The sequence below is a fragment of the Plectropomus leopardus genome, chromosome 19, assembly GCF_008729295.1.
Source record: "Plectropomus leopardus isolate mb chromosome 19, YSFRI_Pleo_2.0, whole genome shotgun sequence".
NCBI lineage: Eukaryota > Metazoa > Chordata > Actinopteri > Perciformes > Serranidae > Plectropomus > Plectropomus leopardus.
Genome location: NC_056481.1, coordinates 21,128,487 through 21,154,505, shown reverse-complemented (window position 1 = coordinate 21,154,505; position 26,019 = coordinate 21,128,487). Strand labels below are relative to the sequence as shown.

At 39.7% G+C, this 26,019-nt stretch overlaps 1 protein-coding gene across 1 annotated transcript in view; it reads left to right on the top strand.

Moving 5' to 3' along the window:
* Positions 1-2,867: 2,867 nt before the first annotated feature.
* The window catches only part of shisa8b (shisa family member 8b), a 41,344-nt gene continuing 18,192 nt past the window's right edge, over positions 2,868-26,019 (top strand). Inside the window, 4 exon segments of the mRNA XM_042508651.1 lie at positions 2,868-2,910; positions 3,537-4,069; positions 4,071-4,222; positions 23,149-23,273. Coding sequence (XP_042364585.1) covers positions 3,578-4,069; positions 4,071-4,222; positions 23,149-23,273 — 769 coding nt within the window. The 5' untranslated portion in view covers positions 2,868-2,910; positions 3,537-3,577.

The following is a 26,019-nucleotide window of genomic DNA, read 5'->3' as shown; positions in this document are numbered from 1 at the left end:
TTTTTTAATCTGGGAAACCAATTGCCTTGAAAAATGTAAGTAAATACAACTATTTATTTTAACTTCTGTTTGCTTTAAAGTTTACTTTAAATTTTGGTATATTTAATTGATTTTGTGAAGTTGTTGCAACTTGAAAATGGCAAGTTTAATTAAATTAAAGTTTTAGCAACTTAAGTAAACCAAGTTTATCAAGCAATTTATCTGTATACTGCTTACTGCAAACTAGTTAGTCATATTTGTATTTCATCTTAAACTTGTTAAGAAACCAGAAGATCCCCTGACTTTATCATTGGAGAAATCCTTCTTTCAAGTTAACTCTAACTGATACTTTGAAAGAACAGCTAAACTTTGACGAAACTTAAAAATGAGATATAAAGTAACTAGTAATATAGTAAGATTAACAGTTATATTTACTTCATTTTTCAAGGCAATCGGTTTCTAAGATTATTTTAAGTAAGATCAACTTGTCAAATTTTAAAGTGTCGAAAGTTATTGGTGGAACTGCAAGAAATGCATTTATTTATTAGGGTTTTTAAATGATTATACGGCTACTGAGATTCTGATTGGCGGAGAGAGTGTACAATATATTCAGATAATCACACAGCACACAATGAAATGTTTATTTTAAGGATGATGGAAATTTGCCAATGCGCAAAGGACCTAAATAACTCATTGTCGCTGCCTTCAGCTGGAAACAGCTTCCTGTTTTAATAACGGTCCAATCAATACTCAGCGCTCACTCTTACATAACACACATCTGTGTGGTTTAGCTGTATGTACTGAGTTTCACATCATAAAGAGTCTTATCAGCAGAAAGTGGTGAAAATAAATACATGAGATCTTTCATGTCATGTGCACTTCCTTTTATCACCCCTCATTCCTCCCTTCTTTCTGATCATCTTTCCATTCACTCCTCCACCCTGTACCTGTCGCCCTACATCCTCATCCCCAAACTCTCTCCCTCCCTCCCACTTCTCCCTCTCCGTCTCTCCTCTCCTCATCTTTGGTCCTCAGCCAGTCTTCCACTTCTCCCTCCCCCACCTCCTCCCTTTCTTTCCTCCCTTTCTCTCTCTTCTCGTTGGGCCTCCTCCCCACTGCCCTACATTTACTCTCTTCTTTTCATTCTCTCCATTACACTTTCCCTCGCCCCGTCTCTTTCTCTCTCTCTCTCTCTTTCTCTCTCTCTCTCTTTCTCGCTCTCTCTCTCTCTCTCTTTCCCTCTCACTGATATCCAGCACGCAAACGAGTGAAAATCAGAGGAAAGTGGAGGAAGCATTGAGTTTGCTCCGGAATGACAAGACATAAAGGAGGGGATTTCGGGAGAGGCGATTAGCGGGAAGCAAAACAAAAAGCGCCTTGTCAATCTGGCTTATAATTCCATTAAAAATTGTACATGTGGTCGTTTACTTTGAGAAAAGCTCTTATAATTGGCCTCGGCAGTGGCATCTGTTTGTGTGTGTTTGGGAAAATACAGTTTGTGCATAAATGAGCAGGTGTTTATCTGCACTTTATTCCATATGCATGTGATTTCTGACTGTGTGTGCATGTGCGTTCATGTGTGTGTGTGTGTGTGTGTGTGTGTGTGTGTGTGTGTGTGTGCAGTTCTGCAGTTCTGAGCATTGTGTGCCAGTCTCCTGGTTTTGGCATCTCCTGCGAAGGTTGGGATTTAAACAAAAGAAGAGCCGAAGCTGGAGGTGGACCCTGCTGGCTCCTGAATCTTTCTGATGCAAACGCACGTACACACACACACACATTCGACACTCTACAAACAAGTGTGTTATCTATGCCCAAGGCGTGAGGGGAGGGCGGGAATAACACGTGAAGAGATGGGAGAAGAAAGGATGGAAAAGTGGGAGATGAGGGATTGGGAAATGGGGGAGAAGGGGTTTATGTGTGCATGCGTGTTTGTGTGTGTGTGTGTGTGTGTGTGTGTGTGTGTGTGTGTGTGTGTGTGTGTGTGTAGGGGTGGGGGGGTGCAGGAAACAGACGGGGATGGGGAGTGCAATAAGTCCATGATGAGCAGGAGTGACCGCAGCAGATGTTGACTGTCCTCCGTCTGCCATACAAACACATTCAACGTACAGTAGTTTACTCTCTCACACACACATACACACACAGACACACTCACACACAGAGTGTTGGAAACAGAGAAAGCGACCAAAAAGATGAGAAAAAAGATTTTTAAAAAATGACACTAATCACTCAGTTACAGACTACATTTCAGCTTCTCCCCTCCTCTTTTTATTTTTCTCCCCCCTCATCTCCTCCCTCCCCTCTCCTCCCAGGCTTTTCCCTCTGGGAATGATGGGAGATGCAGCTGGATATAACCCCCCCCCTCTACATACACACATTCATGCACACACACTCTCCCCCCCTCTCTCTCCTCTCTCTCTGCCTATCTGGCACTGACGAGAGGTAAACAGAGGAGGAGATCTCATTTGGTTCCTGAACTGTTGCAGCGTTCGGTGCATCCACACACATACTCTCTCTCTCATTCAATTCAATTTCTCACATACACACACATATATGCACACATACACACACACACACACACAGTAACACAGGGGTCTTGGAACCAGAAGATCCTGGACTAATCTGGACTCACAGCTGCCAGCACAGACTGAGCAGCACTTAAAGAAGAAGTAGAAAAAGAAGAAGATACGGGAGGATAAAAGAGGATAAGAGGAGTGTGTCGTTTTGTGTTTTGTCGAATCCCCCGGATCGAGCCCCCAGCTGACAATGGAGAACACATGAGGAAAAGAGAGCGAGAGAGACAGATCTGCGGGGACACTCGGGGGAAAAATGCTAGTAAAGTTTGTGGATATTTCTAAAGGGGATTTCTGAGCCCTTGAACTTTGGGGGAGAATCGCAGAGGACGGTTGGCTGTGTGGAGACTGTAAAGAGCGAAAGGTGAGAGCGTTTGTGGTTTTTCTACAAGAAATTCATGAGTTTTGATGCTTTTTGATTTATGGCAAAATGGGAAAAATGGGACTGTAATCTTTCATTTTGATGGTAAGAGCATGTTGAGCTATTTTAAAGCTTACTTTTTTTGTTTTTAATGTATCGAATGTCTCGCTTAGAAAGCAAATAATCTACTTCATCATTCTTCAGCTGATTCTGGACATTTCATTTGTTGTGAGTGGCTCTTTTCAGCCTAAAAAAGTTGGGTAATGATGATGTCTCCCTGTATTGTATCAGTCTCCGATAGTTATTCTGAGTGACCTGTTTAAAGTGTCCTCTACCCTCTTTTCATTATTGATTCCATAAGCTAATAAGATCAATAGATGCATCATGTGTTTAATCACTTTGGCTAAAATCAGTTCTCCCTGTGTTTTTACTGGAACAAATCAGTTGTTTATGATAATAAGTGCATCTCCAAAACTCGACTTATGAATAACTTTATATAATATAATATAATGAAATAACTTTGATTTTGTATAAAATAATTTGAATCAGTAAACTAGATTCATCATTGTGTTTCTATTTTTCTTTCTTCCTTTCTTTCTTTACGCGTCTCCAAACTTTCCTGTCCAAAGCCTGCAAGTGGGACGTTGGACAGAAGGGCTCTCCCAGCAGAATGGCCGCCACAAAACCTTTCTCCTGCCATCTTCTCCTCCTCCTCTCCTTCCTTACAACTCAAACCGCCCTCACCCAGGACCCATCTGTCACCACAGTCACGGTACCCGAAGGTGACGCTTTCATTGCCCCCACCACCCTGGCCAACCAAACGGCTTCCAGCGCCGTGGAGCCCACTCAGAACTCTCCTATAGAGACAGGGCTGTCCACCCCCACCAGTGGCGGAGACGGCGACGATGAGGACGTCCCTCCCGCCGGCGGAACACGCTGCCAGGGTTACTACGACGTGATGGGGCAATGGGACCCACCATTCAACTGCAACGCCGGCGTCTTTCTGTACTGCTGCGGTACCTGCTTCTACCGCTTCTGCTGCCAGTTCCGCCAGCAGCGGCTGGACCAGAGCATCTGCTCCAATTACGACACGCCCATCTGGGCCAACACCGGCAAGCCCGTGGCCACGATCACCGAGGGCCAGGAAGACCAGGACCGGGACCCGCACACACCTCATCGTCTACATCATCTGTGGCGTGGTGGCCATCATGGTGCTGGTAGGCATCTTCACCAAACTGGGTCTGGAGAAGAGCCGCGGAGGAAGTGGAGGAGGAGGGGGAGGAGCGGGGGCGGGGCACGCTGACCTCAATTCCAGGTGAGGAGGGTGTGTGTACGTGTGTGTGTGGAGTGTATCAAAGAAAATGGATTTGCATTGTTTATATGTATACCTACAAAACATAATGCACCTAAATTCGTACTGAGCCCACATAATTAGAAAGACTGAGATCACATGACTAAGTCCACGTACAGAGGCAAGCTTGGGTGGTGGATCAAACAACATAGGACTGTCCCCCAATACGCTAGTGTTTGTGTCCTGTGTGAAACTAAGAGAACTTTGAGTTGTTTTAAGCTACATCGCCACCATGGTTGTTTTTGTTCTTCCTCAACCCAACTTAAGTAATTTTACTTGTTTAAACCTAACCAGGGTAATACATACTAACTGTACATTAAGAGCATGAGATGATGACGCCCAAACATGATTCTTTTCCTAAACCTACCCTGCATAACTTCACTTGCCCTTACCCTAACCTAACTTTACCTGCTAAATCCTAATGTGTAACATAATGATGCCCAACCATGATTTGTTTCCTAAACATAACCCACAAAACTTTGATTTCCTTAAAATCACCTAAGTAACTTTACATTAAGTACATAAAAAGACAACACCCAACCATGTTTTTTTTCCCCCAAACTTAACCTGTGTGATTTTACATTAAATGAGTAACTTTATGTTAAGCACGTAACTTGACAACACCCAACAGTGGTTCTTTCCCTAAATCAAACCTATTCACTTCTATGTTTAGTGTGTAACATTAACATTAAGTACGTAACATAATGAAGCTCAAGAATGATTCTTTTTCTAAATCTAACGTACATAACTTTACTTTCTTCAACCTAACCCACGCAACTTTGAGTACCTAACTGTATGTTAAGTATGCTACTTTGTGAAACCCAACAATGATTTCTTTCTAAATCTAATCTACATTACTTTACTTTTTGTAAACATAACCCACATAACTTTACGTCAAACAGGTGACTTTATGTGTTAAGTATGTAACATTAAAACGCCCAACCATTTTTCTTTTCCTGACATTAACTTGTGTCTTTACATTGCTAAACCTAACTGATGTAACTTTACTCACCTCAACCTAACCTACATAACTTTATGTTAAATATCTAATTTTACATTAAGTCATAAACTACATAATTACATTCATGTAATTTTACAATACATTAACTTTACTTTAAGTATATAATATGTCACCACCCAACCATAATCCCTTTCTTAAATATAACTGATGTAAATTTACTTGCCTAAACCTAACCTACGTCACTTTAGGTTAAGTAAGTAACTTTAAGTTAAGTGTGTTATTTTACATTATAATTCATATATATATATATATCATATAATTCAACATGATGATAGCCAACCATGATTCCTTGCCTAAACCTAACCAACACAACATTGCAATAAGTCTGTAACATGGCGACACTATTCCGGGGGCGCTATTTAGTTAGATATCATACAAACACTGTTGTATGAGGATATGTTGGTGTGTGTGCATGTTCATGTCTCGTGTTTGAGAATGCATGTGTGTGTGTTGTGTGTGTGTGTGTGTGTGTGTGTGTGTGCGCATGTATTTGCAGGCACGTTGGAAAGTTGAAAATTCTGACTTAATTCCAGCAGAAAAGAGACCGAAAAAATTGCAATACAGCATAGAAAGATTTTAACATGCAGATTTATGGTAACACACAATCTGCCGGCGTGGAATTTACACCTTCCAACTTTCTATCTGTAGGCCTACTAACATGTGTGCATGTGTGTGTGTTTGCTTGCACATGTACAAATCAGCCTTTTTTTAACACCACAACTCATCCCAACCTGTTTGGAGCAGAAGCTTCATTATGCAGATCTAACTAGAATGTTTGTTGGATTTAATATCAACCTGACATTCAAATTGTAGAAAGAAGGAACAAAGTAGAAGAGAAAGGATACTGAGTTCTGACTTTAAAGAAAAAGTTGGCAAAATCTTGTTGATCTTAACATATTTTAAGTGTGTAAGCGCATTTATGAGCCATGTAATTCTCATATACCCCTACATATTTCACACCCTTATTTTGCTTTTGCTCATCAGTTTTTAAATGTTTCTAATTTTGCATTTGTCTTTTTTTATTTTCTTTGTGCCTTTCTGTCTTTCTCTCTCCTTTTTTCCATTTCTTTTTCATATGCTTGTATTTATTTCACCCCTTGTGTACCATTTGCTTTGCTTGTAAGCATCACTTATATTTGAAATAAACGGAAAAAAATGAAAAAAGAAAAATCGACTAGTCTTTGCTGCAGTAGGTGTTAAAGCACTCTTGAAGAACGTCTTTGTGATTCACTGCAAGAATTTTGCCTCACGGGTGCAAGATTTTCCAATGAGCACAGGTCACTTCTTACACTTTTGGACTGAAAAACAAATAATTAACGGGCTGATCTGTCATTAAAACAGATTATTTCCCACATTAATGAACACGCAACCTTGTGTAGAGAAGACATTTAGCATTTTCAATTTGGTATTTCTGTTTGCAAGCATGCACACACACACGTAAACACACGCGCGGGCTAAATACTTGGTCCAGGGTTCAATCTGTTCGCTTTAGGAAATCATTACCGTAAACTGCGCACAGCATGGGCTCAGATTTCCCCCGCTTTCATCCCAAACTATCTAACCCTCGCTGATGCCTCTCCTCATTCTCTTCTCTATCTGGAGCTTCTTATCTAGCCAAGCTTCTGATTTCTGATCTTATTTTCTTCCACGGAATCTCCATTTCATCCCGCGTTTCTTTGTCACAAATTTGTATTACTCAAAGGCACTCCTCTTCACTGGCCTTCCTCATCATCTCCTCCTTCCCTCATCCTCTAGCTCTTGCAGTCTTTCTTTTTCTTTTCATCTCTTTTCTGTCTCCTCTGGGGCCCAAAGAGCTGAGGCAGGGGCCACTTTCAAACACTCTCATTCAAGTACTCCCTCCTCCATCCTATCACTGTCACACCTTCCTCTAGTCTACGCCCTCTACTTTCACTAAATTTTTTAGTGCTTTCTTTCTGCATTTTAATTGAGAAAGTGGACACACACACACACACACACACACACACACACACACACATACACACACACACACACACAGCCACACTCTCCCTACCAAGCCTCCATCGACCAGCAGCCCTGCTCACGCGTCTCCCATTAACCTGAGCCGCAGAACTCATTCAGCGGATAACACACAGCCAGGATTAAAATTTCCTGCAGGGTAGCACCTCACTGAAATAGAAACACTCCGGCTGCATAAACACCCTCCTCCCTCCGAGAGCCCATCTCAACAGATTACCGCTCCTCCTCACGATTAAACAAATTTCTCCAAGATTATAGCTTTACCGTTTCTGGACTGCTTCTGCTTGCATGCTCGTTTAGTTATTAGCCCGCTGACATAAATCCCTGGTCCTAAAGTGTACGTGAAACTAAGATCTCATGTAACTGCACGCACTTCATGAGGTGAAATGCATGAAAATGTACACACGCCCACCCACTTCAGAGTTGGAAGCACAAAAGGAAACTTCTGCACTCCGTCATGCACCTGCTCTTTCTGGGATTTCTCTTTCTTGTTCTCTTCGTCTTTGGCAAGCAGAGGACGATTAACACCCTGAAATCCCACCAGTTCTCCCGAATCAGCTTTGAAAGTCAAAATCTAAAGTGATCCTCCTCTCAGATTACCCTTCTCTCTCTCTCTCTCTCTGTCTCTCTCTCTCTCTCTCTCTCTCACACACACACACACACACACACACACACACACACACACACACACACACACACACACACGCGTGCACAAATGTGGGTGAGTGGGTGCATTCATGCAAGAGTGTGTGTTCATGTATGTGTCCCAGCACTCCAGATGCTGTCGACAGGAAAAAACAACAACTTATCTCTATATCTCCAATATGATATTTCCAATAAATTACTGGCTACTATTTGCAATACTTTCACAGTAAGTACTATATCCTGGGAAATCCTGGGAAAAAAACAATATAACTGAATGTAACTGTAATATTTCACAACAAATTACTGGAAAAATGATACAGTGATATAGATACAAAGGATACAAAGATGCTGTGATTTTTTTCAAGGCTTTACAGGATGTAAAGCCTAAATTAATTAGGCTGTGTATTTTTTGTAAATTATTGAAAAAATACACAGTGATCCAGATGCAAAGATGACGGTATCTGCATCACCGTATCATTTTTAAAGTAATTTATTGTGAAATGTTACAGTTACATCCTGGAAAATCCTGGATATAATTAACAGCATAGACAATATAAGAACCATTAAACAAATCAAGTATTATTTCCAAAATTATTTCTTATAGTATAAAAACAATCATCTAAACAATATTCACACAGATTCACTATATGTTTGACTGTGTTTGACAGTAGCTCCAGTGTGTTTGTGTGTTTGTACAGCAGTGGGCTTTTTAGCCATTATGTTATGTAATGAAGGACAGTGTCACTTAAAGGGTTTGACTGTGCTGCCCTGATTGAAGGCAGACAGATAAGCAATACTCAATACACACAAACATATGGGCCGCAACCGCACGCAACAAATGGGATCACTTTTCCATTTCACCCTCGCTCTTTCTCTTGGACACACACATTATTACGACGGTAAAATACAGTGTCATGGTTAATCTTTCAAGGGCATTTCCGGCCATTTCCGGGGGGGACCATTTTCAATGTAGTTTTCTATGACTGAGTGCCATTTAAGGGAGGGGGTGTATGAAAGATGGCTGCACAGGAGAAGCCACCCACTATGACTTTTTTATGACGTTTTTTACGATTTTTTAAACCATACATAACAATCATATTATATTGTGTATTTATGATTATCATCACATTTGCCATTGGTTATTTGGGACAGTGGTGGGAGATTGTCTTTTGTAGCATAGCAACAACCCCAGGCAGTTTGAAAGGCCCTGTTGAAACTGAAGGAATTATTATTAATATTTAGGCAAATGGATGACATTTTTTTAGGGGCCAAAGGTGCTCAAAAGCTCAACAAATTTTGCACATGCATTAGGACTAGTAAAAATTTATATGGTATTGATATATTTGATATTTTAATGGTCTCGGGTTCAGAGGTCAAAGAATGGCTCAATAGCCCCACCTACAAAATTTTAACAAATTAGCCCCCACGGTACATTTCACCTAGATGTACGAAAACTGGGAGGCACATGCAACATACCAAAACATACAAAAAAGTATTTTGGGGCAATACGCTAACTCCACAAAAGTCAGCCATTTTGAATTTTGGACATTTACAGTGGTCATATTTTAATGAACCCCTTCTAGCAGTTTAATCCAGTTGACCTTAAATTTGGTCTGTACCATCTTAATACTTTTGACATGAAAGGTTATTAAAAGCTTTGTAGTTTTCATCAATTTAGACATTTTCAGCATTGTTCAATATTTGGAGGGGGGTGTCCCTGAAATATATATTATTATTACGGCCTAGTGTTGATATGAATTTTTGTCAACATTTGAGAGGACTCTGGTGCAGTTTTATTGAACTGTAAAAATATATTTTTGCACTGCATATACCATGGATTAAACGGAACAACATTCACACTTACTACCCCTTCAGGCTTTGTATTCAAACGGTGTGTATATTTCACTTTCTAACTAACTGCTTTATTAGTGGTTAATAAATGCCTTTTAAGTAAGTGATAAGCATTAATAAGAAGAGCATTTGGTCGAAGGAAATCCCTTCGGCTGGTCTGCATCTTCATCCAGTGTAACTTGCTGTGTCTCTCTGACTGCTCTTAATCTCTCTTGATGGCTTATTAGAAAGTGAGAAACTCATGACACTTTCTAATGACTCACATTCAGAACTGCAGACTCGATGTCTTGTTAGAAAGCGATTAAGTCGTTGATAAGGAGTTCAAGAGATTCTCCGTTTGGAATGAGACATCAGATCTGCAGTTAAAGAAGTTGGCCACACATTATATAATAATAATAATAGGGATTCATGTTAATAACTTCTTAATAACTGCATTTTGTCAGAATGGTCTGAACAATTATTGTATGATAAGTTAAAGGGCCTGTCAAAAATGACAACAAAGCAAGTTAAAATAATGGGCAGCAACCAGGATGGGATTTTTTTTTTATAACTTAGCAATTATCAGTGGATTATTATTGATCATTCATTAGCCATTATATTAGCTCTGTCCCAACCAGGACAGTTGGGACAGAGCTGTTGTTCTGGGCTAAAATAATAAAAAAATTTAAACAGCATATATTTACTATGTAATTTGTTCACACATTTCTTTAAGAAAATTGGAAGTATCTGTAAAATATATTATATTTTCATAAATGACTGAGATATGGAATATGGCTGATCTTTCAAGTCTTCATTTCAGTGGCACCTATCAGCTGAATGTGGTTAACATCTGCTAGCTTATAGGTCTATTGAGGCTCTTGAATCTGTGCTCAGGGGTTGAAATATAAACAGTCACTCTGTGCCTTCACAGTTGGTCTTATTCAGTTAGGAAAAGCCTTTGTCTTGTTTTTGTCCACTTTTTATTGATTTATAAAAGAAACTATAAACACCACTGTCCCAAATGTTCCAGGAAGCGCAGACATACTCCTGTGCAGCTACCAGCAGAAATTCAGACAGCTAAGTCAAGTACAAACTGATGGGCCAGACAATGAGATTTCAAAAAAATACATTATTTGTGTGTGACATAAACATAAAAAAGGCAAAAAATTCACTTAACCCTGTAGACTCTAAAACAGTGAATAAAATGTGGAGGAACAGTCAGAAGATCTAGACTTTGAGGTTGAAAGTGAAGACTGTGTGACTTGAATATGGGCATGGTGAGGGAAATAGATATAGTTGCTTTCTAAAAAAAAAAACTCAAAAGTTTCAATCCTACTATTGAACTTGGAAAGCTTTATAAAGCATGTCTTCTTAGAAAGTGATACCTATATTTAATGTAATCTCTCTCAGAATAAGATGGAGACACACAAGGATTGTTATCAATGTGTAGTCTTATTGGCATAGATAAATCAACACATTACATGAGTTCATCTTCTAGGTTGCATAAAATGGTCAGGAAGTTTTCCCCAAAACAGTGTCTCATTCACAAGATATAGAATAAAATAAAATAAAAATTCGAAAAAGAAATAGAAAAAAAAACTTTTGCAAAAAGGGTGCTCAGGCAGAGGGCCAAAAGGGCATACTTGGGATCTGTCTGTGCACATGCCTTACATATGTTGTATGAGCCTTTAGTAGTGCTGGGCATATGGAAAAACTTAATATCTTGGTATTTTCAGGCTGCACGACAATACACAATATTTAAGAAATTATTCGGAGGGATTTAGGGATGTATGTTCATTTGCACACACCGCTGGAGCTACAGAGATTTAAATGTTTACAGCACTATGAAGTGAGTAAATGGAGTGGAGCTGTGCGGAGAGAAGAGACTCTGACATGGCTTTTCGGAAGAACAGTGTTACATAATGCAACTTGACCCGATATTGATCGAAACGGTATTGCCTAAATCTATATTTTGCTTGAAAATATACCAATATATTATACAAAGTCACTATATTGCCCAGCCATAGGTAAGAAAAGTCACACACACATGAAAACATCCAAAAAACTTCATCAACTAATCACCAAAGTAAAATCTAGTGTTGGAGGTCTGGTGTTTGGGATTTAGTGGCATCTAGCAATGAGGTTACATACTGCAACCAGGTGAAACTTCTTCTGTGTGTCAAGTGTAGGAAAACTACAGCGGCTGACGCAAAAACGTGAATGTCCCTATTTAGCGACGGCAGAAACAACATAGGGCCGGCTCCCAGATATAAACTGCTCATTCTATGGTAACAAAAATACAGTGAATCCTATTTTTCAGGTAATTATAAACTAACGAAAACATAATTATGAATTTTTATAAAAGTCTGCCGATGTGTCCCCCTAAATCCTGCACATCGAACCTTTAAATGATAAAAACATTGATTTTCAGCACATTTTGTCCTATATATTCTTATTTCACAGATATCTCTTGTAGGCATGCATCGACAAATTCAAGAATACATGCATCTATTGCCCTTTTTCTCCACCTGTCTGTTGTCACTAGTTTCTAGACTTCATCTGGTTTTAGGCAAGGGAAAAAAGAGACCTCAGGCAAGGAAATAAATCACACCAGCCCTAAATACCTGCCATGTGAGAAAATACAAAGTGAAAAAACACAGAAGTTTTCAGCAAGTTTCCTCAAAGTTTCTTCCTCTGCTCTACTTTCTCAGCTCCCCTAAATCTCTGTTGCCTTCTGATCACCTCCAGGGTTGAGCTGTCACTCTCCATCACCTCTCACCTGTCACCACTGTCTGTGTGTGTGTGTGTGTGTGTGTGTGTGTGTGTGTGTGAGAGCATGTCTGCATGCATGTTCGCTTGCAAGTAAATGTGTTAAAGCACACGTGTGTGGCTGCGTCACCACTTGCCGCAGTTCCTCCCAAAGTGAAAGGACATACAAGTTGACAGCTTCCTGGCTGTATCAGATGTGACAATTCTCACCCTCCAGCTGATTTACCTTCCTCCCTTCTTCGCAACTTGCCCCTCGTCAGTCCTGCCGGGCTTTGCTGGGCCCACACACACTTTAATGTGGGTCAGCGCCTACTGACTCAAGGGTTTGGCTGTTTGTGTTTGTCTTTGTAGTTGGTCTGTTTGTCAAGGGGGAAGCAAAAGATGGTTGACATCTGAAAAGATTGGCAGCTTTTCATCTGTCATACCTTGAAGATGTCGTTTCCATTTTTAAGGCTGTATAAAATAGTTGATTCCAAGATGAGCATTTTGTCTGTCAGAGTCAAACCCATATCAGTCAAAAGTGAAGTTCATAGGACCGGCAGTCACACAGTGAGTTGGCCCCTGTGGCTCCATTTCATTCCACTCCCAAACTTCTAATGGGCCATCTGTCTACAGTTTCAAACAGGCATGAAAACCAGCTATAAACAACCCGGGTAACTATGTTAGCTACTTGGAAACTTTTAATTTAGCACAAAACTGCATTTCTTCCATTTTCAAGGTGGCTGAATAAAGAAAGCACTTGGCAGCGACTGTAGCAGAGGGAGAGGCTACAAGTTAGCTCGTTAGCATAAACCACTCAGATGGTGCCTGCATCAGACAGCTGAATAATACTCCACAAAACAATATGGGATACTTGACAACTGAAGAATCACTATAGAACCAAGTTTCTGCTGTTTTCAAGGTCGCCAAAAAAATGAATATTAAAAAAGACAAAAAACCAATGCAGCATTTTTTGTGAAAAAGCAAGTTAAACAGGTTAGCTTGTTACCATGAAAACACAACTCCTGAAGATGCAAAATTAATTGCAATAAAACCACATTGCACACCTTTAAAGGAAAAAGAAACTTCCCACACATCACTTCAGTATCTGACCAAATATCTCCGCTTCTGTTCCTGAGTTATGATGTTGACCAATGGCCAAAAAACTGCCTTTGCAGAACATTATGAAGTTCACCTTTGACCTTTTGGATATAAAATAACAACTTTATTATTTGCGTGAATTTTTGTCATAATTAGTGTATGAAATCTTGAGTTAAGGCCAAGAAATGTTTTGTAAGATCACAGTGACCTTCGACCATCAAATTGTAATCACTATAATGTTGAGTCCAAGTGGACGTTTGTGCCATATTTGAAGAATTTCCCTTGAGGCCTTGTTGAGATATTGTGTTTACGAGAATTAGCTGGGCCCAAGGTAAAAGTGACCCTGACTTTGGACCACCAAAATCGAATCAGTTCATCGTTGAGTCTAAGTCGACGTTTGTGCCAGTTTTAAAGATGAGATGAGATGAGATGAGATGAGATGAGATGAGGGGAAATTCAGGTGTTGCAGCAACACAAAGACAGAAATAAGAACAGAAAAATAGAGGTTAAAAAAGTGAAAACTGCACATTTAAAATTAGATATACTGTATACAATTATTATACGATCAATCAGAAAAATTATGAACTATGGGCAACAAAATACATTTTTTGAATTGAAGACAAAGTTACGAGTTTTTCACGTTTGCTCTCTAAGCATTAAACCACTCAGATCTAATAGCTGAACAATAATACTGTATGTAGGTTATTTTAAAACTGAAATATCATCATATGTGTCATCATTAATCCTGTTTGTCAGGCACACTGTATACATGTCTACTAAATTAGCAGGCAGATTTAGATGTAGGCGTAAATGCCTCATCCACTCTGTGGATTTTGAGGCAGTTAAATGACAGAAAAGCACATTAAAAATGCATTTGACGTCATTTATGCGTTGTACAAAATCAGTGTACAAATAAAAAAATCACATTAAATTTAAATGCCAATTGGACAGACATGCCATAAAAAATCTAAAATCATGCCCCACTACAGAAACACAAAACTGCTTTTGTATGTGTGTTAAAGATGAAAGTTGTCATTTTCTCTTCATCAGTAATCGTCAGTGACAGCAAAACTGGCTTTAACTGATGAAAAGAGAGAGCAGTGAGTGACAAGAGAGCAGAGACAACAGAGGGGGAATAAATCGATTGTGACATGCAGATATCTGCCACTGTCATTTTACTTTTTCATTGGATTATCTGAAGGTTTTGTTTTTATAGATAAATCATGTGATGGATGTCTCTACACTCTTAGAAATAAGATCCACATGAATCCCAATGCTGCTGGACGTGGTTCCCTCAGCCTCAGTCTAAACTGTTAAATTAAGATTAGTGGGATGTAGAACTATGGATAATATGATCAATCACTATTTAAAAGCCTTCCTAGGTGGATTGTATATGAAAACCTTGGCATGTAAAAGGATTCTCACTAGGACGCCCGAAGTGGGTACATTTTAGCACCCTCAAGCCCAGTTCAAACCAATGGTTTGCAAGGAGACAGTGGTTTTAGAATGTTGTAGAGAAAAGTTGCAACGGTGTAAACTGGCCGGTCTCAACTCAACACGGTTGATGGTGTCACCTGTGGCACAGCTGGTGAAATCCTCAGCGGCTGACTTTAGAACAAGTCAAAATAACTGCAGACAGTGTCCTAACGGTGCACCGGTGTCTGACGGTGAGCCACTGCTGCTGCCCACTGTATGTGCACATGCCACACACCCACACACACAGTCATTAATTCATTGCCATTGGTTATTTATATTGTTGCATATTTATTATAAATACGGTCCATCTAAAGTGTGTTTCCTGTTTATCGCCGTTTCATCATTACTACAAATGCAACTGTAGCCAGTAGTCACTATCACAGATCGTCATTCACATTCTAAACCAAAATAAGCCAAAATGCTTGAATCAGAGCAGAAGAACAGAGACTCATTCCTATAGAGATGATAGACATCTTATATAGCTTCACTGGTGTAAATCAGCAGGTTTCCAGAGCGTTGCAGAACAGCGCTCTGCAAGTAGTTGCATGTTCCAAATCATCTGGTGGTAAATCTTTGGTTTGAACTGGGCTTTAAAAATAGAAAGGTACTGGGTAGAAACCCCAAAAAAGGGTTCTGGGTGGAACCATTATACCCTAGAAAGGTTCTCTGTTGAACATCCAATAGGGAGTTCTGGTTAGCACTTTCACAGATGGCTCTTGGTATAACCCTCTATGTTGGGTTGTAGGTAGAACCATATGAAAGGTGGTTCCAAGTGCACATTTATTTATGGTTCTACCAGAAACCAAAAAGGGTCTTCCTATGAGGACAAGCCAAAGAACCTTTTCTGGTTCCAGTTTGCACTCTTATTTCTAAGAGAGTAGAAGCTGGAGAGGGATTTTGACCAGAGGAGTCCAGTGGAGGGACATCATCACTGTGTGTGTTTACGGGTGTGTGACAGCTTGTAGTAGTATCTGTCACTAAAAATAGGGACTGTTATCTGTCAGAGTTTGTTTGTTACTCAGGCGCCAGAAGCTTCTTTGTCATATAACTTTCATACCAGGCTAATATCAGCAAAGAATAAAGGAACACAAACTATTTTTCATTTAACTGCAACCGCAGAGATAAAATGCTGCAACCACATGTTTCAGGATCAATAATGTGTGTGTTAATGCATGAACAGGACATGAGGACAGACAGGAAATATGTACTGTATGTCCTGAAAGTACGTATTCAGGACATTTTACATTAGAGTAATCAATGCAGAGAGAGAGACAGAGAGGATTTCTTTGTTTGGAGAGTTCCTGTAATATTAACTAATCATTGGCTGTGTGCTCTGATGGGGCTGATCTGGGTGCAGTAATTGATTGTTACAGGACATTAGCAAAGTCTCATCTCAGTGTGGCTGTAATGTGATGGGAGAGGATCCCACAGATCTCAGGCACATAACCTTACATAACATGCTTTAGAGTAAAAAGAGTCATGGGGAGGAGTAACCTGAAGCTTACATATTGAATGTTTATATTTCATATAATCCTTAAAGTTTCCAGCAGCGATTGCTTTGTCACAGGAAAAAAGAAATAATTTTCTGCCTGAATTAGTATTAATAAATTAGTAAAATTTTAAAAAGCTGCAGCTCAAGGCATTATGTTTTTGGGTTGTTTGTCTGTCTAACTCTCAGTTTATCTCATTGCCATGAATGTGATACCTCCTCATCCCCATCATCCCCAAACGTCACTAATAGGTGGACTGCAAACAGGGTCCATAACTGTGGTGACCTCCGGGTTTAAAAATGAAGCTAAGCACACGAGCCAAAATCTGCAGTTCCTCTAATGACCACTTGAGGCTGGCTTCAAGAGCAAGTCAGTCCCCAAAGTGTCCCATATTAAAATACCCCACAGAAATAAACAAATGTTTACAGCCTGGTACAAAAAACAGATTTGGTCCCTGTATCTAATTTCAACATTCAGGACAACAGTACAAAGGGTGGATTTTTATTCATCTCACCTGTTTACATTTTATTAAGGTTTGATTTTATGCATATTTAAGAGCTGGCTGTTTCGAGTGACAGGCATTCTGCCTATAGTGTCCTCAGTCTCAGTCAGATCCAACCCTGCTACCTGCAGAGCTCCATCCTTTCATCTAAATATGGTCACTTCTGGCTCCAAAAAACCAAAATGGCAATCATCAAAATGCAGAACTCGAGGCTTTCAACTGAGGTCCACAAACCAATATTAGACATCACGGTTACGTTCCGTACCCAGACATCGTCACATCTAGACCCAAACCTATAACCAATTGAGAATTCAATTTTGATGGAGCTTCTTTACACCTCCTTTGCTTTTTTACACAGAACCAAATGACAGCAGCATCATGCCCCTCCAGTGTGTGATTTTAGACAGCATGCCAACATAGGTGAAAGAAAGGAGGTGTGATGGGCATAACATTTAACACAACAGCGTCTGCCTCTAATGTGACATTTAACATACGCCTCAGCAGAGCTTTATAAACAATAACAATGACATGTCAGTCTCAATCAGTTAATGTCCCTGTTAAATGGGGGCTGATCTAGTACTCTGCTCAGTGGGTAAGGAGCTTCTGGACTTCATTGTTTTCCCAATTTGCAGACCTTTACTGTCATTTTTCTTCTTCTCTGCCAGCTGCTGCTGGCTGCTTTTTAAAACATCACACCTGTCCCTCTCACGATCTTGTGTAACCAGCTGTCCCTTTTACATGGACCTCTTTTGCACTGTTATTAACTCTCTTGCTGGCTCAAAGGCGAGATCCCCCCCCCATTACATGACCTTACCTTTTATAGGAAATGGCGAGGCAGCAAGAAAGCAAGGCAGCATAACAGTGCAATATTCCCGCCTTGAAGAGGCAGTTTAAAAGCAGCTAGTGAGTGCCATAAACACACACTAACAAATTTCTTTCTGATAATAAGTGACTTCTTTGTGGTAGTTGTTGAAGAGACATGCAAAACCTTTTATTTTTGGTGAAACTAAAAACTTATACACACCTGGATGACAAACTGTAATTACAGCTTAAAGGTACTGAGAGTAAATGAAAAATGATCCAGGCTGCACTTTATTAACATGCACCTGTTTAGTCATACTTTACTGATTTGGGCGTCATTGTCTGAAGCCACCAACAGCTATTTCTGTCGATCCATCCCACCCTGCGAGTCTTAATCTTTTAACCAGCTGCATGGCCATCTTTGCTCTTTCAAAGGCATCCGCAGAAACTCTCATGAAGCTCAGCCAACGCTCCATAAACACTATATAGCCCCGAGACAGGTGCAGTTTTTGTTGCAGATTAAAAGTCCAAATCAGCAAGTTGTTTGAGCGGCGAGCCAAGAGAAGAGTGCGTGGAGGCCTGAGGCTGTGCACGGCAATGAGTCAGAGAGAGGATGAGGAGCAGGGAGAGAGACTGGAGGAGAGGGAGACAAACGATATGGTTTAAAGACGGAGAAGAGGAGAAAGAGACAGATTTAGGGCTGAGTTTAGGTGAGGAGGGGGCAGAAAGAAAGAGGACTCAAAGGAAAAAGAATTGAAAAGTGATGAAATAAGAACAGAGATCTTTGCAGACGAAGAACAGAGATCAGGAGGCGTTGAAAGTCTTTTTGTTGTGGGGGACAAACTCACATAATAATCTAACACACACGCATGCACAGTGTTTATAAAAGGATTCTCAATAAGATGATTAGGATCTGAATTGATTTGAATGAATGAATATAATATTCCGTTACAAAATAAGGCTTAGAGTGTAACTCATAAATGTGTCACTTTATGGTCGTATTTCTTGTTGTAATGTATCTTTTTGGCTTCCTTTGAAATGTCTTATGTTACACTGTAGTTAGTGATTGACTGCTTTTCCCAGGATTTCTTGAGTAATTAACACAGAGGTGCAAAAACAGGCCCACAAATACAATACCAGTCATCACTATATTTCAGGACTGTCAGCATTAACATGTTAATTGTGATGCAATTAAGGTCCGAACAAAGGTTGGGCAGTATGTAATTTTTCATACCTTTTTAATTTCCTGAAATTTCACAGTTGTATATGGTATATGACACACATACTTTCCTTAATCAACACAGAAATACAACTGTACAACTTTTAAAATTATTTTTATGTCATGAAAGACTGGCAAGGCTTAATTCTATTGTTAATTTTTCATAAAAAAATTCAACAAAAACAAAACAAAACTCACCCAAACCATCTTGGTTCTTCCTGCTAGTGATCAAGTTAGTAAGTTAATTGCTCAAACAATCACCAGTTCGTGTTTGGTCAAAATAAATCCTTATTTCACCAAGTTAGATGTAAAAAACACGCCATTGCTGGCCGTCAGCTGTTTACAGTCCTGTAACTTATACCTTCATCACTAGGTGTCACGATCTTTCAGTTCAGCTGCCTGTTCCACCAGTAAAGACTGGAGACTGAGCTCTATTACTGCTATGGAAAAACATACTTCAAAGATTTCTAAGTACAATGGTATACCGTTATATCATTATACAGTGTTACTGCACAAGCCTAGTCCAAACATAATGCTTTTTTTTTTTTAAAGTGCGTTAATTGTGCTGCTATTTTGTCCCTTCAACTCCAGTCAAGTCACCCCATCGCTTCCTGCCTCTGCAGTTATGGGAAGTAATGAAATAATGAAACCACTGCATGAATGGCTCATTTCATTTTAAAAACTCCCAGACAGCTCAGTTGACAATGAAAAAGTAATAATCACTTTGTGTCAAAATATATGTTCAAATATTACTGGAGTACTTCCCTTTTTTTGCTACCACCTACAAGTTTAGCACACTGCAGCTAATCAGACTGATGTGAGTGGGTAACTGCATCGCCAAAGTTGCCAAAGCACTATTCTGGAGTGTGAGAATCTCCACAGACCTGTGGATGAAACTAAATAGAAGTTAACTACAGTGCTTCTAACTGGGTGGAAACTGAATGCAGACCAGTCCACACTGTGGAAGGTCTAAGTGACATCCTCAGGTTGGGAAGTTATCAACAGTCATGTGTCCTACCATCTCGGGGAGCAATAGTTTCATGCATACAGGATCTGTATGAATCAGAGAAAGCAATTAAACTTGAACTCCTGAAAAGCACAAATGCTGTCGTATTAACCGGGGATCACTGGACGTCAGTGAGTCATCAACATTATTTCGGAGTAACTGCATACCGAACAGTCCGGCACTGATATGAAAAAAAAATTCTAAAATTAAAGATGATACAGTAAATTTCTTTTAAAAAATGCATTGTTTGACAGTCCAAATATATTTATAACAAAAATGTTATGTTTTGGGGTGGATTAGTCCTTAACTGCTGTTAAACAGTTAAACATAAAGGTCATATATGCAAACGTTAGCACAAACAATACACACGTTTGTCCACATGAGATACGTGTGGCTGATAAAAAGAGCATGATTATGAAATCTGACACTGAAGCAGCTTCACGCTGTCACCAAAATCCCTGCGGGAGACGTTTTGTGTGACACGGTTACACAAACAGGATCCGATCAGAGAAGTGGCCAAAGGGACTCACTTTTCTATTTGTCAGGTTAAGTGTGAACACACTGCCCCCAGCTGTTGTTGTCAGGTTGGTCGTACTTTAGGTTGTGTACCTGTGCATGTGTGTGTATGTGTGTGTGTGTAGAAGGGGCTAAACACATGAGCTTCGTTAGCGAAACAGAGGCACCAGTGTTTGAATTATTGATCAAGGGAGTGAATACCATCAACACTGTAAATTCAGCAAATGCAGTGAGAGGAAATGTGTTTATTCAAAGTGATGAGTATGCCTGTGTGTGTGTGTGTGTGTGTGTGTGTGTGTGTGTGTGTGTGCAGAGAGGGAGGTGTCATCAGCTGTGAGAAAGAGGTTGGGGTGGTCGGCAAGTGAGCCAATTTAACTGATAGTATATTAATGAAGCAAATGGAACGTATGAGGAACTACAGGAATTTGTGTGTGTGTCTGTGTGTATGAGATGCTGTCACTCCTTTTGCATTTCTTGCATCCAAACACAACAAGCCCGGAGTCCAAACATGACCATATTGCAGAAAATCTCGCCCGTATGTTGCTCAGCTTAAAGGCCGCTAGTCAAACACAGCTGACTGGATTTTATTGTGGAGGACACAAAGACCAAAAACACATATAAACACATGGCACAGAGATAGGCCCCTTTTAATGAAAATTTGTTTCAGCAAGAAAAGATTGGCAAAACAAAAAGCAGTCATTTAGGATGATGATTTTAAGATGCAGTAGAAAAAAGAAAACTTAAAAACAGTTCTCTAGCTCAGTTTCATAGTGAAACAAAACCTCTTCCTAAAAGGTCTCATGACACAAATAGCTGATCAAAATTATAAAAGCGGTTTCACTGTCTCTCACATGGAACGCAATACCAGATACATTACAAAACCACAAAAAATCAAGCCAACATCAGCCAAATATTGGCAAAGCAGCATAGTTAGTTCAAGCTGGGCATTAAAGTTATACTTGGATAAACTTGGCATAAAATGTACGATTTGAGCCTGTTTTAGGAGTGTTTCAAATCCAGCACATGCCAACTCCTGCTGTATGAGTAAACTGTCTGCAATATAAAGCAAAAGCTTTATGCACCGCCACTTTACAGTCAAGCTACAATCTGAGTCTCACTGTGCACGTAAAGCAGAAAATAAAATGGCCCCTCCCAACTGTTCTGGATATTGACAATTGCCAATAAAGATTTGTTAGAAAGCTCTGAGGTAGGTAGTAGTTTGTTGGGTCTTTAACATTACATTAATACAGTTTTCAATGATGCATTATTGCCAATGTTTCTTCTGTTCTTATTGGTTGTGAGGAGGAGCAAACATCATGGAGGCATGTACAGTATGCTGTTGCCAAAGCTCGACCAACCTGCCTCCCATATTTTCCAAGGCGTCATCTCACCATGGCACTTTCAGACACTGTTTGCCAACTTCCTACAGGTGAACTGGGAAAAAAAGAAGGCACCGATGTTGGGGAATCGACTTGCAATGTGTGATTTTAGACAGCATGCCGGCATTGCAGAAAAAAAGGAGGCATGATGTTTAGCACAACAGCATCAGCGCTAGTGTGACAAAAAACACTAGAATATCAGGCGTGCATTATTTCTAAAATACTTATATCCTAATAAGTTCAATTAACGCAAACTGACTTGATTTCATTCAAAAACATGGCATAGCAAGAAAATAGTAACAAGTACAAGAAAATTACCTGAAAATTTGTAAAATAAATAATGAATAAAAAAATAAATAAAAAAAAAAACATTTAAAAAAGGAAAAAAATAAATGCATAAAAAAAAAAATTTTAAAAAAAGGAAATTACCTGGAAAGGGGATTTTTATATGTTTATCTATATATATATATTTTTTTTTTATTTTTTTTTTTTCCCAAATCAAACAAGTTTCTTCAGGGGGCTCAGAAGCATGAATACTTGTGAAAGACGTCTGAAAGCAGCACAAGAAAAGTGACGTCCCTCCAGGTTTTGATGGCTTAAAAAAGGTAAATGTAAGTTTGATAAACCACACTTGAGAGTCAATATTCCTATTTTCAATGCAGTTGTTATCTACAATAAACTGTCAACTGCCACAACAAATGCAATCACATTTATGTGTGTTCACCGTGGTCAAAATAATCTTTCTTGTGTCCCATGAGCCAATCATAATGGTGGCTGCCACTGTCCCATTTAAACCAATGGTCTTCTTGTCGCACATGACAGGAATGTTCTGCTGGGGCAGCAGTCAAACCCAGTTCAGTGCAGAAAAAACTAAATTAAAACACAGGCGACCTCCACTTGTACTCAATGTAGTGTAAATGCACTGGTTGCATGTGTGTTAGTGTGTGTATGTGTACGTGTGGTGTTCCAGCTGTTCAGGAAAGCTCTCTCAGGAGACCAACTATACACATCTGGATAACAGATGATGTTTGTTATCTCGTTCACTGACTGACAGATGTAGTAATCAGGGCACATTTTTTTCTTTTTTTCTGTCATTTAAATGTGAAGTCTTGATTCCACCTTGTTTCAGTGTGTGTATGTGTGTGTACTGCTCTTCAGGACCCTGACAGACCTGCTGAAGCAGCAGGGAGCTGAGGTGAGCTCGGTGGAAAATGCCGTGGCCAGTTCGCCCAGTGGAGGGAGAGCCAACGGCATTTCAGCCAGGATGCTGCGCAGCAGGAGTGGTGAGTCCAGAGACAGAGCATGCACGCACATACTGTACACACATAATACACAGGTAAATTCATGGTTACACACATTACACTACCAGTGTTAATATCTGCAGTAGAAAACCTGGATACACACAGATTAGCTAAAAAATAAGAACCATTATCTTGTAACTATGCAAATGTTGTGCTGGGAAATTTTGCTCTGGCATTTATGTGAATGCCTCTTGACATGTTCCACCGACACAAACACTGTTGCAGACCAAGTACCCTCCCTAATGGAATCAGCACTCCCTAATGGCAGTGGCCCCCTCTGCAGGATGGTGCTCCGTGTCAAAACTGCTAAGGAATGACCCGAGGAACATGACAAAGAGCTAAATGCATCAACTTGACCCCCAAATTCTTCAGATCCTGATCTGATTGAATATTCTTGGCACGTGCTGGTACCTCACTTCACAACCCATAGGATTCAAAGGATCCACTGCCAACGCCCTGATGCCAGACACCTCAGGACACCCACACAGTTCTTGTGTCAATTTCTCGACATGTCAGAGCCAAATCTGATCCTAGGAGGCCCCAGTGTATATTGGGGGTACCTCTGAGGTACCGGCACATCCCACAAATGCTCGATCAGATTTGGATCTGGGGAATTTTAAAGCCAGGTCAACACCTTGAGCTCTTTGTCATGTTTCTTGGGTCATGCTTGAGCAGTTTTTGTGGTGTAACATGGTGCACTGTACTGCTCAGAAGGTCTCATTGTCATAAGGGGGCAGTCTGTAAAGATCCAAGGCTTCTCTGCAGAACATTGTATTGTAAGATGATCAATGTTATTTTCTTCACCCACTAGCGTTTTTAAAATTTGTGGCTGATCGGTGCATGTGCTGGTGTAAGATGGTAAGGTATAGCACCATTGTTTATGTTTGTGTATGTGTGATGATGCGAGTATCATGCTCCAATACAATATGACTAAACCAAAAAACACAGCTTACATGGAGCACTTAGTGATCAGCTCAATTTGCATGTTTCTCTTTTTCCTTATTTGCATAATAACAGTTTCATGTGCAGGGTTGCACATGTAAAGATTTTCACTCTGTTTAATTTTCATGACAGAGGATTTCAACAACAACAGCTCGATCAGTTGCTTTGGTAAAGTGAGAATTTTTTTTTGTATACAGACTGAGGTTCACGGAGTAGATGAAAAACCCCAAACAGCAATAAAACTCTCAGTGCTCTGTCAACTCTATTAAAATAACGTCAGGAAGAAACTGAGACAAGCTACTTTGCAAAACCCAAACGATCTCAATCTTACTAGTCTTTTGCACTGTCAGTAACATCACATGTACTGAAAAAATACACACACCAACTAAAACAAGAAAAAGTCGTTCTTCCAGTCTGCCGTTCTTTCCCACAGGTCTCCTTCTCTCTTAACCTCTCACCCACACACACACACACACACACACATTTTATCTCACAAATTATCTCAAGTGCTTCATTTCTCTACTGAACCATCAGTCACCATCTTTCAGATTACTACACTGCCACCAGAGCTGATTATTTTTTCACGTCCTGTGTGTCAGATTTAGGAGGATACACCAGCAGAAATGGAATATAATAAGTATGTTTTCTTTAGTGTATTATCACCTGAAAACAAGAATTGTTGTGTTTTTGTCACCTTAGAGTGAGCTGTTTATATCTGCATAGTCCTCATTTGTGGAGATTGCATTGTTGCACCTCCATGTTTCTACAGTAGCCCAGAACAGACAAACCAAACACTGACTCTTGATAGGGACATTCATGTTTTCATTTTGGCCATTGTAGTTTGCAGCCCCTCTGCGACGACCAGCGTCTGAAAAACACAGATTTATTTTTTTACGTGAAACTGTCCTAGAAGCTTCCGGAAGCACAAAGCTGTCAATCATATATTATGCAGCTTACTTGATATCTTACACCAGTGATGTGAATTACTGTATTTTCTGCAAAACTGTTTTTGTACCAGCCATGGTTGACCTTTCATTTGGGGTTAATTTGGTTTAACTCTTTGATGTCTTTCAAAAACATGGGAAGAAGGCAATGAGCAACAAAAAAATAAATGACCCAAAATATAGCAGGCAATTAGTTTTTAAAAAAAGGACGTTTCAAAAAAACAACAAGGAAATTACCTTGAAAATTATAACAATTTTGTGACATAATTTCAAATACGAAATTATGATCATAACAAGTAAAGTTTTGTCTATTTTTTTATTTTCCCTAGACATTTTTGAAAAGTAGTTTTTCAATTTCTAGCAATTTGTTGAAATGTCTTGCAAAGTTGCTTACTGTCTTTTTTCCCTTCTTTTCTTTTCTTTTTTTCAAATAAATCACATAGATGTGTTTGGGGTTTGACGGTTTAAATACTCGTGAAAGGCATCTAAAAGCAGCGCAAGAAAAGTGATGTTGCTCCAGGTTTCAAAGGGTTAACTGACAGTGAATGTTGCTCTCTGCTCAGACACTGTTTCAGCATTTACTGGGAACAGTCTGAAAACTGATCGAGTTGAATTGGCAGTGGTGACGCAGATTAAACACAGAACAATGCACAGAGCGTCTGAAATGTTACACATTGTTGGCTGGTGAGACTTATTTCGGTAGGGCTGAGGACAGAGTGAGAGTTGAACAATAGAGCATCTTCCCCTGAAAGTAGAACACATGCTTGTTGCACGTGCAACACTGCTGCACGACACACACACATGCACACGTACACAGTTTAATTAGTATGTTAATGTAAGCA